Raw genomic sequence first — 12,566 nt, 5'->3', positions numbered from 1 at the left:
TTGGGACTACTGCTTTTAGGATGGTTTTCACAGCCCAAGTAACACTAAGGAGGCTACAGAATAGGTTAGTTGTGTGAAAAAGGTAAGATAAAGAAAGCACACTATAAAATAAATCATAAGTTAATTAATTAGTCATTTGAGTTATTAGGCTAACTGAAAGCATTCTTTAACAAACAAAGAAAATAAGGAAGCATTAATGGATCCACTACAAATAAACAAAATCAATTTGTAAACAGTATTTGCTCATGTGTCAATAATACAATCTGATACAATACCAAAATAGTACAGCCAGATTTATTCCCTAACTACTACGATAGGATAATTATTTAGAATCTGTAGTATTATGGTAAAAATTATAGACTGACCTTGTCAAGTGCGCTCATAAAGTGCTGATCTCCATTTAGGACAGTGTTGATGAGTTGAATGAATTTACTATGAACCTCTAACACAGACTCTACAAACTGAGTTGGCGTCTAGAATGGGAGAAATAAACGACAAAATTATTAATAAGGAGGAGCTTATTGTAGCAAACAGTACTGTTAAGTAAAACAAGAACACAGCTGGAAGTTAGCACATAAAGCAAAGAAAGATATTTCTCACTAATCACTACCACTTGAGGAACCACTGGCACAGGTTTATGACCTATATCAATTAACAATCTAATATTTCAGGTATTACTGAAATTCATTGTGTTTTCTGTTGCTGTTATGAGTTTATTATATCATAAGCGGGTTAAACAGCTTTGTAGTGATCAGCTTATCATACTCCTCCTCATTTATAATTCATCTACAAAGCAATGCTTATCAATAAACACTTTCAAACATAGAGATATACAGTACTTGCACATCTGAATGTTGCAATTGAGGGCATGCCATAAATGCTCTATAAGGTTACATCCGGTACAGAAGTTGGGCCTAGGCAGAACCTGCACACCAATACTCATTGTACAGAACAGGTCTGATCACAGAAGCTGTATAAAGCTTGGCATTGTCCTGCTACATGGTCAGGTTGTGTAGGAGGTATAAGCTAAGGACTTCTAAAAGGGGCTGTTGATCTAAGACCAGGAACATTCATCCTGTCCTTCACTATCCTGTTATGGCTGTGGACGCTGTGTTTTCTGGCTGTATAGGTGAAGCATCTATAACAATCTTTTGGACGAATCAACCAAATGTGTTGATCCTGCTTCTTCTTACTTCAGGTGATATTTGAGGCATAATGTAATGCATAGAAAATGGATGAATTGTGGCTTTTGTTTTACTGTGAACTAATCTTTAAATTATGGCCTTTTAAAGGTGACATGATAAAGCTTTGCTCCACTTATACCTTGCTCGGTAAAAGTATAACTAATACATTTTTCTGTGTTTGGAAAGTTGTAATCTCACTGCATAAGCTGTTTTTTTGGGAAGATTAAAACAAATGAACAATGTTTTGTTAAAGTACATGCTTTACGTATATTTTTCTCATTCCAGGAAATGTGTTTATTTTTTTAAGTGTTATGGCTATAGGTTTATAGTGTCTTTGCTTTGAAATAATTTTAACATTCACCATCTCATTCTACTTTCCTCTTATAAGGTTAACAATGCTTAAATGTTTGTAAGAGCATTTAAAGGGAATGTCATCCCATTTTTAGCAAGTAATCATGAATTCTTGTGCCTGCTGGGACAGGCCCAAGTATGTAAAAAAAAAAACTAAGTGGGCTGAAAATGTAAATAGAATTCCTTATAAAATGAAACTGAACTGAATGAATTTTCAAGCACTGAAATTGTCTAAAAATATTCAATACCCTGCGGTGGGTCGGTACCCTGCCCAGGATTGGTTCCTGCTTTGTGTCCTGTGTTGGCTGGGATTGGCTCCAGCAGACCCCCGTGACCCTGTGTTCGGATTCAGCGGGTTGGACAATGGATGGATGGATATTCAATACCTGATAATATAGTACTGTTACGTTATAGTAAACAAATATGGGTTGCCTAGTTTTACATTTATGTGAATTGGCAAGAGGTTTGGTAATAATAATTAAGTTGCAAAAACACTTTTAAGTTGATAAAAACATTTTTTTTTGTTCTTAAAGATTTTTTTCCCAGGACACACAAACAAAGGAACATGTTTTTACCATGTTACTGCAAAGTTTTATTGGAATACATATTAATCTCTAGATAATGATGCTCCTCAGGATATATTTATTTAATGTTTGCATCATTTTCTCATGGGTACAGACAGGATCAGAAATACTAAAAACACATTGCTTTGTGTTTAATTTTGTCTTTGCATGGAGCACACTGACATCTGCTGACACAAGCTAGGACACCCCACACATTCACAAATTAAAAGATACAAAAACTGGAAATGTTTGAATAGCTAATACAGAATAGATTTCTATAGATCATGACACAATAAAGTAGCTTTCCACGTATCAGTTTTCTCTTGCTGCCTATCCTATTTAGGGTTACGAAAAGACATGATTAATGTATTATCAGCTCCAAGGCATTAACCATTTACAATGCTCAGGGACTAGTAGATTATCAGTAAATAAAGACTCCTAAAAATACTGTGCATTGTTTCAAGTTAGATAAGCAGTTAACATACATAACCATTATCAGGCATACAAGTAAATATTAATAAATAACTTTAGCCCCGCTAAGGGTGTACAAAGATATAAAAAAATGTCTTTTTAAATAAAATAAACAAAGATAAACTGTTGGTTTCTGGAGAAAGAGGTATGAATTCTCTATTCTAAAATTATTCTATTCTGCAGAATATTATATAGTATTATATAATTATTAAATCTGTGATTCTACATACTACAATTGCAGAATTCTACATATTTTCCAATATAGAGAAAACAGCAGAATCTTTTGAACTAGGATCACTGTGCTGAACACTAGTTAGGACACTATATAATAGCATGAAGGAAATTGCTCAGCTAGAAAATCCATTTATTCCATCATTTTGATACTTTTTTTACATGCAAGTGCTTCAACTATGTAAAAAAGAATATACACAACTTTTCCACAATTCACTTAAATTAAGGTTTACATATTTCATTCCTGAAAAGCCTTAAGGGCTGCTATATTTCATTATACCAGTTTCCGAATGTGGATATTTACTGTCTTCATAAGAACATCTTGTTAGTTTGACTTTTCTCTTCTCTTTGTATTGAGAAGCACCTGGCAATTTTAGAAGTCCTACATAGAAAATATACCGATACAAATTACTTTGTTTGTGGGTTATGTTCTGCCTCTTCCTTCCTTTTAGCTAGACTCAATCTCCTGAAAAGGAATTCCAGGTAAATGAAGCCATTATGTTCACTGCTCTGAAGAAGAGTGCATGTCCAGTGATAACTATGTCCTTTGACCTCATAATTTACTTCTTTTTTTTGGCTACTCCCATTAGGGGTTGCCACGGCAGATCATCTTCATCCAAATCTTTCTGTCCTCTGCATCTTGCTCTGTTACACCCCTCACCTGCATGTCCTCTCTCACCAAATCCATACACCTCCTCTTACGCCTTCCTCTTTTCCTCTTACCTGGCAGCTCTATCCTTAACATCCTTTTCCCAATATACTCAGCATCTCTCTTCTGCACATGTCCAAACCAACGCAATCTCGCCTCTCTGACTCTTTCTCCCATCCATCCAACTTGAGCTGACCCTCTAATGTACTCATTTCTAATCCTATCTATCCTCGTCGCACCCAGTGCACATCTTAGCATCTTTAACACTGCTACCTCCAGCTCTGTCTCCTGCTTTCTAGTCAGTGCAACGGTCTCCAACCAATATAACATAGCTGGTCTCATTCCCGTCCTGTAGACCTTCCCTTTCACTCTTGCTGATACCCGTCTGTCACAAATTACTCCTGACACTCTTCTCCACACATTCCACCCTGCTTACACTCTCTTTTTCACCTCTCTTCCACAATCCCCATTACTCTGTACTGTTGATCCCAAGTATTTCAACTCATCCACATTCACCAACTCTAATCCCTGCATCCTCACCATTCCACTAACCTCGTACTCATTTACACATATGTATTCTGTCTTGTTCCTACTGACCTTCATTCCTCTCCTCTCCAGAGCATATCTTCACCTCTCCATTATTGCTACAGCTCACAATGTTATCAGCAAACATCGTAGTCCACGGAAACTCCTGTCTAATCTTGTCTGTTAACGTGTCCATCACCATTGCAAATAAGAAAGGGCTTAGAGCTGATCCCTGATGTAATCCCACCTCCACCCTGAATGCATCCGTCACTCCTACCGCAGACCTCACCACTGTCACATTTCCCTCGTACATATCCTGTACAACTCTTACATACTTCTCTGCCACTCCAGACTTCCTCATACAATACCACAGCTCCTTTCGAGGCACCCTGTCATATGCTTTCTCCAGGTCCACAAAGACACAATACAACTCCTTCTGGCCTTCTCTATACTCCTCCATCAACATAATGACTTCAAAATTTACTAAAAGACCAAAATAGTGGACCCTCCTCAACTGTAGCGGAGTAGTCTAAATAGCCTAGGAACAATACAGATAAGCATAACTGATTTGATTTAACACTACCACATGCTCTGCATGCATGACTAGGTAAACAAGAAAACTAAATATACTAGGATCTAATTTATAAGCACAGTCTATCTACTGGGTAAAGGTTTGGTAGCAACAAAAACCTGTAGCTGCTACGTACTTACAGGATAGAAGATCTCCATTCCTAATCTAAAGAGACACAAATTCTACCTAGAAACCACTTTTCACAGTTAAGACATACAGTGCATCCAGAAAGTATTCACTGCACATCACTTTTTCCACATTTTGTTATGTTACAGCCTTATTCCAAAATGGATTAAATTCATTTTTTTCCTCAGAATTCTACACACAACACCCCATAATGACAACGTGAAAAAAGTTTACTTGAGGACCTCAGACTGGGGTGACGGTTCATCTTTCAGCAGGACAACAACCCTAAACACACAGCCAAGATATCAAAGGAGTGGCTTCAGGACAACTCTGTGAATGTCCTTGAGTGACCCAGCCACAGCCCAGACTTGAATCCGATTGAACATCTCTGGAGAGATCTTAAAATGGCTGTGCACCGACGCATCCCATCCAACCTGATGGAGCTTGAGAGGTGCTGCAAAGAGGAATGGGCGAAACTGGCCAAGGATAGGTGTGCCAAGCTTGTGGCATCATATTCAAAAGGATTTGAGGCTGTAATTGCTGCCAAAGGTGCATCGGCAAAGTATTGAGCAAAGGTTGTGAATACTTATGTACATGAGATTTCTCAGTTTTTTTATTTTTAATAAATTTGCAAAAACCTCAAGTAAACTTTTTTCATGTTGTCATTATGGGGTGTTGTGTGTAGAATTCTGAGGAAAAAAAAAGAATTTAAATCATTTTGGAATAAGGCTGTAACATAACAAAATGTGGAAAAAGTGATGCGCTGTGAATACTTTCCGGATGCACTGTATAAGCAATGTCCTTTAAGATCATGAAACTAGATTTTGCATTCTGTTCTTAATTTCATAATTCTACAGTTAATTGCTAATAACCATTCAGGAAGTTTTGCCGAAGTATTTGTATGCAAAATAACTATATTACTGATAATGTCTAACATTTCTGATACTGTGTGAATTGATCCTCATAAGAGATAATTCAGACATTAACTACAGCCCATTCTGTGGTACTTACATTTTCCTGAGAGAGGTTGCTTGTTGCTCTAAGGCCCTCATCATGGATATGATTCTGCAGTTCCTGAATCATATGAGGTAAACCACTAGTGACGGCTCGTAGCAGTGTGTACATATTTGCCATGTCTGCAAATAACATGAAACAGAAAAATGTAAAATCTAAACTATTTTCTTATGTGGTCAGATCAAAGAAGATACTGTTATTAGGAACTGACATAATTTTTTTTCTTCAAACTATACAATATTACTTGAAGTTTAGACTATGATTAATTCAAGATTAAACACTATTACCAAAAAAGATAACAACAAAACCTCATCAGAGACCACATTTACAATGACTATGGATTATCATATACACAAATATTATTATATCCATGCACAAAGTTCAGCATGAAATTGTTCAGGTTCTGTGATTCATACTGAAGTGAGGCAAGTTTATTTCTGAACTTTTCTGGAGATATAGTGTACATGACATTTTGTACTTTATTTCTTTATGTTTTGTCTTAAGTTAAATCCAATTATTTTGGTATTACACTGGTGTTTATTTTTATCTAAGATTAATACATAAAATAACATGGCCCCAACAATATTGTCACAACACGTATTCTGAAAGTTTAATTAATTACCTTATTGAGAAATCAAAGCCTTACTGCTCTGACATTTACTTAAGAAAAAAAAAGATTAAAAAGCATTCTATTGAGACTATTAACAGCACTTCTTTTTCTTCTTCTTTGTCTTCTTTCGGCTGCTCTCTTTAAGGGGTTGCCACAGAGGATAATCTTTTTCCATACCTTCCTGTCCTCCGCATCTTGCTCTGTTACACCCATCACCTGCATGTCCTCTCTCACCACAACCATAAACCTTCTCTTAGGCCTTCCTCTTTTCCTCTTGCCTGGCAGATCTATTCTTAGCATCATTCCTCTACACATGTCCAAACCAACACAATCTCGCCTCTCTGATTTTGTCTCCAAACAGTCCAACCTGAGCTGACCCTCTAATGTACTCGTTCCTAATCCTATCCATTCTCGTCACATCCAATGCAAATCTTAGCATCTTTAACTCTGTCGCCTGTTTTTTGGTCTGTGGATCTCCAACCCATATAACATAGCCGGTCTCACTACTGTTCTGTAGACCTTTTGTTATGTATATATAAGGTCTATTTAATGTTAAATATAATTGCATTGAATGTGTGATGTGCCTGCACCTTGGTATTAAGGCGCATGTTACTGCTGGAACTTGTTACACACATAAAATGATGGAAGTTTGATAACTGCTGCATTTGTGTCTGTCTTTATTAATATATTAGTATACTGTCTTTATTAATATATTAGTATACTGTTGGTTTAAGTGTAGAAACACAACACCTTTCCTTTCAGTCTTGTTGATACCCATCAATCACAAATTACTTCTGACACTCTTCTCCACCCATTCCACCCTGCTCATCAATTTTATCCCCCTGTAGTTAATACAGATCTGCACGCCCCCCTTATTCTAAAAAATCGGTACCAGTACACTTCTTCTCCACTCCTCAGGCATCCTCTCACTTTCTAAGTTTCCATTAAACAATCTGGTTAAAAAACTCAACTGTCATCTATCTCTCCTAAACACCTCCATGCTTCCACAGGTATGTAATCTGGACCAACTGCCTTTCCATTCTTCATCCTCTTCATAGCTGTCTTTACTTCCTCCTTGCTAATCTGTTGCACTTCCTGATTCACTATTGCCACATCATCCAACCTTCTCGCTCTCTCGATTCTCTTTATTCATCAGTCTCTCAAAGTACTCTTTCCATCTGCTCAACACACCCTCCTCACTTGTGAGATGCTGCATATCTTTCTCAGCTTGGTCCCTTTGTCTAGCCAATCGATACAGGTCCTTTTCTCCCTTTTTAGTGTTGAACCTCTCTCTCTTCACTTTACACCTTATCTACTTGTACTCTTGTCTACTTTCTGCAGCTCTCCAACTATCCAATTCTTCTTCGCCAAATTCTTCCTCTGTATACTATCCTGCATTTCCCCATTCCAGCTCCACGTTCCCTTTTCTTCCTTCCTCTGTCCAGATATCATGCCAAGCACCCTTCTTGCTGTCACCCTTACTACTTCTGCTGTCTGGAAACACTTCACTGCCATCCAGTGCCTGTCGCACCTCCTCCCTGAACTCATCATCAACCTTGCAGACTTCCTTTTTCAACTTTCCACAATTTGATCCTTGTCTTTGCCCTCACTCTCTTCCTCTTCTTGATCTCCAGTGTCATCCTACAGACCACCATTCTATGCTGCTGAACTACACTTTCCCCTGCCACCACTTTGCATTCTTCAGTCTCCTACAGATTGACCCTCCTGTACAGGATACAATCTTCGTATGTGCATCTTCCTCCACTCTCATTCGTCATCCTGTGTTCCTCCCTCTTCTTAAAATATGTATTCATCACAACCATGTCCATCCTTTTCACAAAATCCACTATCATTTGACCTTCTTCATTCCTCTCCTTGACACCATATTTACCCACCACCTCCTCAGTTCCCTTCACCAATATGTCTATAGAAATCCGCTCCAATCACTACTCTCTGTCCCTTGGGTACACTGTCCATCACTTCATCCAACTCACTCGCACACCCAACTTGAGGGGCATATGCACTAACAGCATTCATAATCACACTTTCAATTTCCAGCTTTACAATTAACACTCTGTCTGACACTCTCCAAAACACTCTTGACATACTTTTCCAACAAAATAACCCCTAACCCATTTCTCCTCCCATCCACACCATGACAGAACAATCTAAATCCACCTGCCTTACTTCCCTTCCATTTCGCCTCTTCAAGGCACAATATATCAACCCAGCCACAGGGGATACATAAACCAGTGTGTTTTTGGTGCCAGCCCCAAACCCGGATAAATGGAGAGGGTTACGTCAGGAAGGGCATCCGGTGTAAAATTTTGCCAGATCAATATGCAGACAACAATACAGACTACAGAATGTACTAAGCATCAAAAATAAAGGTGTCAGAAACCAACACTTAATTTTATCTACAAAAGATACAAAAATACTGCAAAAATGATATTAAATGACAGTGATAATCGGTATTACGCTATCTTAAGAATTATTCTGATCAGTTTTATACTACATTGGAAAATCTGAAAGCTATTCTATATGTAGGTAAAAATGCGCTTTGCAGCCAAGATCTTGGAGCTAGGCTTAGGCTGGAGATTTTTAGTGCTTGGACTGCTTGTAGTCTGATTCACGGTATGACTTATTACAAACATTCTCAAATGTGTTTAATTCAATTCAGAGTTTCAGGTAGCCAAAGTCTAACCTAGCAGCACTGAGTGCATATCAGGAAACAGCCATGGACACAGCAGTCTATCGTAGTACCCACAACTTATACAATTAACCTAACCAGCATGTTTCTGGAGACATGGGTGTAAAATCAGAACAATGGAGAAAATGCACGTACACACAAGCTAAGAATATGCAAACTCAACATGACAAACACTAAGCATGTGAGGTGGCAGTGCTACCTGTGGCCAATGTGCAACTCTAAAACTAATAATATGATTATGTTAAAAAGTTATATGAATAGCTACTTATTTGCTGATTTTTTATTATTTACAATGAATACTGAAAAATGATCAAATTAATTTTTACCATATCTGAAAATAAAAATGACAGAATTCTGTCATTAAAAATATGAAACAAAATACTGTACTTTGCTTATATTTTTTAAGTGATCATTCCTTAAATTATCAAAAATTGCACAAAAAATGCAATGGTCATCATATATACTGTAAGTAAGAAGCGGATAGCAAAGGCTGTCATCAGACTCAAACTACTGCAATGAAACGGCAATAGAAACTAAGTGTTGTGTTTTAGTGACGCAAAATTCATTTTTGTTTCAAACTGAATTAAATTAAAAAATTTACAAACAAACTAGAACAACCTTAGCTGCAGTGGAAATAGCACATACAAAAATACATTTCTATCAATTTAGCATAAAAAAATGTATCATTTTATTTGCCTTATAAGTACACACATATTCATACCATCTCGCTTTTCTTGTCGGACAATATTTTGACATTCCCCATGTAAGAAATGCAAGTGGTCCGCCACCATTCTCTGCTGGCACTCGTGAATCACTTTGGCATATGAACTAGGATGTAAGTACTTCCGACATCGCACCTCTTCATCTTTTAACCTTGCTAAAACCTATAAAAATCACACAAAATGAAAAAATGTTTATTGGTAAACATCTGAAACTGTTGTGAGAAAACATCAAAGTCTAGAAAACTATAATGAGTCTGAATAAACATAATGCTAAAAATTATACATCAAGATGGCCTAGTTCATACTGCTTCAATATTTACAGTCATATTAATCTCCAAAAAAAAAAATCTTAGAAAATGACAACTATAATCTTTACCATAGTTACTAGGTGGTTCATCTTTAAGATAAGAACTTCTCTCATACTGCTTACCATAAAATTATTGCAGCCATTAAATGATCAAATAAATATGTTATGTCCCCCAAACCACACCTCCAAATTACTTTAAAATACAGGCTTCATATTCAACACAGTCAAATTGTTAATGCTTGCTAATATACAAAAACCAGGACATTACAGTACACAATTTAACCTCAATATAGCATATTGTTTAAAAGTCAATAACAGAGAATAGTTAAAAACTAAAAAATGCTATAATTTTGCTACATCCTGTAGAAATACCTCCTCAAACCCCGATTTTGTAAATAAGACTTCTATGATAGACTTTGTTAATCATATTGGCAGTAGCAGTTTTGTTAGGTGTCCACAAAACATTCCATTAATTGAACTGATATTCACATCTTACACCTAAGGTGAATGATAACACCACCTTTTTAAATATCATCTATATAACATGGTGAAGAGTTTGGTGAAGAGTTTTTTTTTATATTTTTCTGCAGATATTTCCCTTAAAGTGAGAGCCTGCAGGTTTAACTTTACAAACAAGGGTGTTCAAGCTGACTCATATATTTAACCTTACATATATGGAAAATTAGGTTTGATCCATAAGCCAGCACACTATCATTATTCTTCTAAAGTATCTTTATCTTTGCAATAAACATGCCTAGTATTTAAAGGATATTTATGAAAATATTTGAAATCAATACCTTTTCCATATATTGTGAACAATTGGATTCCTGTAGTAAATTTGATGCTTCTTGCTTGTAATACTCCCCTGTTTCTGTCAAAAAGGGGCCTTCAAAGATTTCTTGATAAAACTACAAAAGCAGAAAATATACATTTCTTATTTTACAAAAAGATTTAAGTGAATCTTGATAACATCTTTGAGTGCATATATAACATTTTCACAATAAACTTTAACATCTTATTCCTTCCTATTATTAACACCATATTTACAATTAACCAGGTTGCACGTATGACTGTTGCATGTTCAAAATTTTCAACATTAACAACAGATAAACAATTATTTAATTTTTTAACTCTCCTATTAACAACACAACTTTAACAGTCACCAAAAGTGGAAAATTCAAAGCATTACACAATAAAATAAAAAATTATTATATGTGCTTTTAGTGGCAATCACAGTTATAATTAATTACAATTTACCTTAAGAGGGAACTTTTTCTTGTACTGTTCAACGTGAACAAAGGAGTTAATAACCCCATGGATTACTTTTTGATTTGGGTCCTCCCCACACCGATCACTGGAAAAAGAATAATTTACTTAAAATGTTAAACTTTCTGCATGTAAAAACGTATTACTTATCTGATTTAAGCTGTAAGTAACTATTCATTACAATTATTGGGTCTATTCAGATATTCAAGCATAAGAGAATAGTATAAATATTAAACAAGTAAAAACAAATACCAACATTATAACATTATCAGTTTTACCACAAATATTCTTTTTAATCCACTCTATTCTAAAATGACTGAATTAGGGTCAATCTATAAAAGCATAAGTATTCATCACATACATCACTTTAAATGCAATATTAAAAATTTGGTGAAATAAGGTGGAACTTTTTAATACTAAATTGAGAGTTGCTGCTGATATAGTTGCACCTGAAAAATCTTCTAGAACTATTATACCATGGAAGACTCAAAAAGTGACAGATCTAAAGAGAACATGCCGGAGAGCTGAGCGTAAATGGAGAAAAACTAAACAGATTATCCACTATGAGATACTAAAGGTTAAAATAACAGCATACAACAAAATAGTCCGTCTTGAGAGGTGGTGTTATTTCTCTAGAACTATAAGTAACAATGCTAGTAATCCCCCTTATTGTCTACAATTGATCATTTGCTAAACCCAGGTCACTCAATGGAATGCCTCCAAAAACTTCCAGTGAAACTTGTGAGGCTTTTGCTGTATTTTTTAATCAAAAAATTAATGATATTAGAAATAATATAGCATATCTCCCCAATACTGATCCTCTTAAACCCCGGTACTCCATTATAAACAAATTTATTCTTTCACCAGGATAGATTTACCTGATTTATACAAAATAAATTCTCAACTGAGACCATCCACCTGCATCCTTGACCCAATACCAAAGTAAGTACCATAAATATATATAGTATAGTATATAGTGTATATATATATATATATATATATATATATATATATATATATATATATATATATTTATTTATATATATATATATATATATATATATATATATATATATACTAATAAAAGACAAAGCCCTCACTCACTCACTCACTGACTCATCACTAATTCTCTAACTTCCCGTGTGGGTGGAAGGCTGAAATTTGGCAGGTTCATTCCTTACAGCTTCCTTACAAAAGTTGGGCAGGTTTTATATCGAAATTCTACGCGTAATGGTCATAACTGGAAGCAGGTTTTCTCCATTTACT

The 12,566-nt window shown here is 35.7% G+C and overlaps 1 protein-coding gene across 1 annotated transcript in view; it reads right to left on the bottom strand.

Annotated features, from left to right (window-relative positions):
- cul2 (cullin 2) overlaps positions 1–12,566 on the bottom strand; it is a 93,024-nt gene that overhangs the window by 36,099 nt on the left and 44,359 nt on the right. Inside the window, exons 7-11 of the mRNA XM_039753562.1 lie at positions 11,292–11,388; positions 10,832–10,942; positions 9,727–9,889; positions 5,683–5,807; positions 366–473 (exon numbers count right to left, since the gene is read on the bottom strand). Of these exons, the coding sequence (XP_039609496.1) occupies positions 366–473; positions 5,683–5,807; positions 9,727–9,889; positions 10,832–10,942; positions 11,292–11,388 (604 nt within the window). The remainder of the gene's footprint in view (positions 1–365; positions 474–5,682; positions 5,808–9,726; positions 9,890–10,831; positions 10,943–11,291; positions 11,389–12,566) is intronic.

This window comes from Polypterus senegalus, chromosome 5 (assembly GCF_016835505.1).
Source record: "Polypterus senegalus isolate Bchr_013 chromosome 5, ASM1683550v1, whole genome shotgun sequence".
NCBI classification, from domain to species: domain Eukaryota; kingdom Metazoa; phylum Chordata; class Cladistia; order Polypteriformes; family Polypteridae; genus Polypterus; species Polypterus senegalus.
The sequence above is the reverse complement of the archived record's forward strand: the minus strand, read 5'-3'. Positions and strand labels throughout refer to the sequence as shown.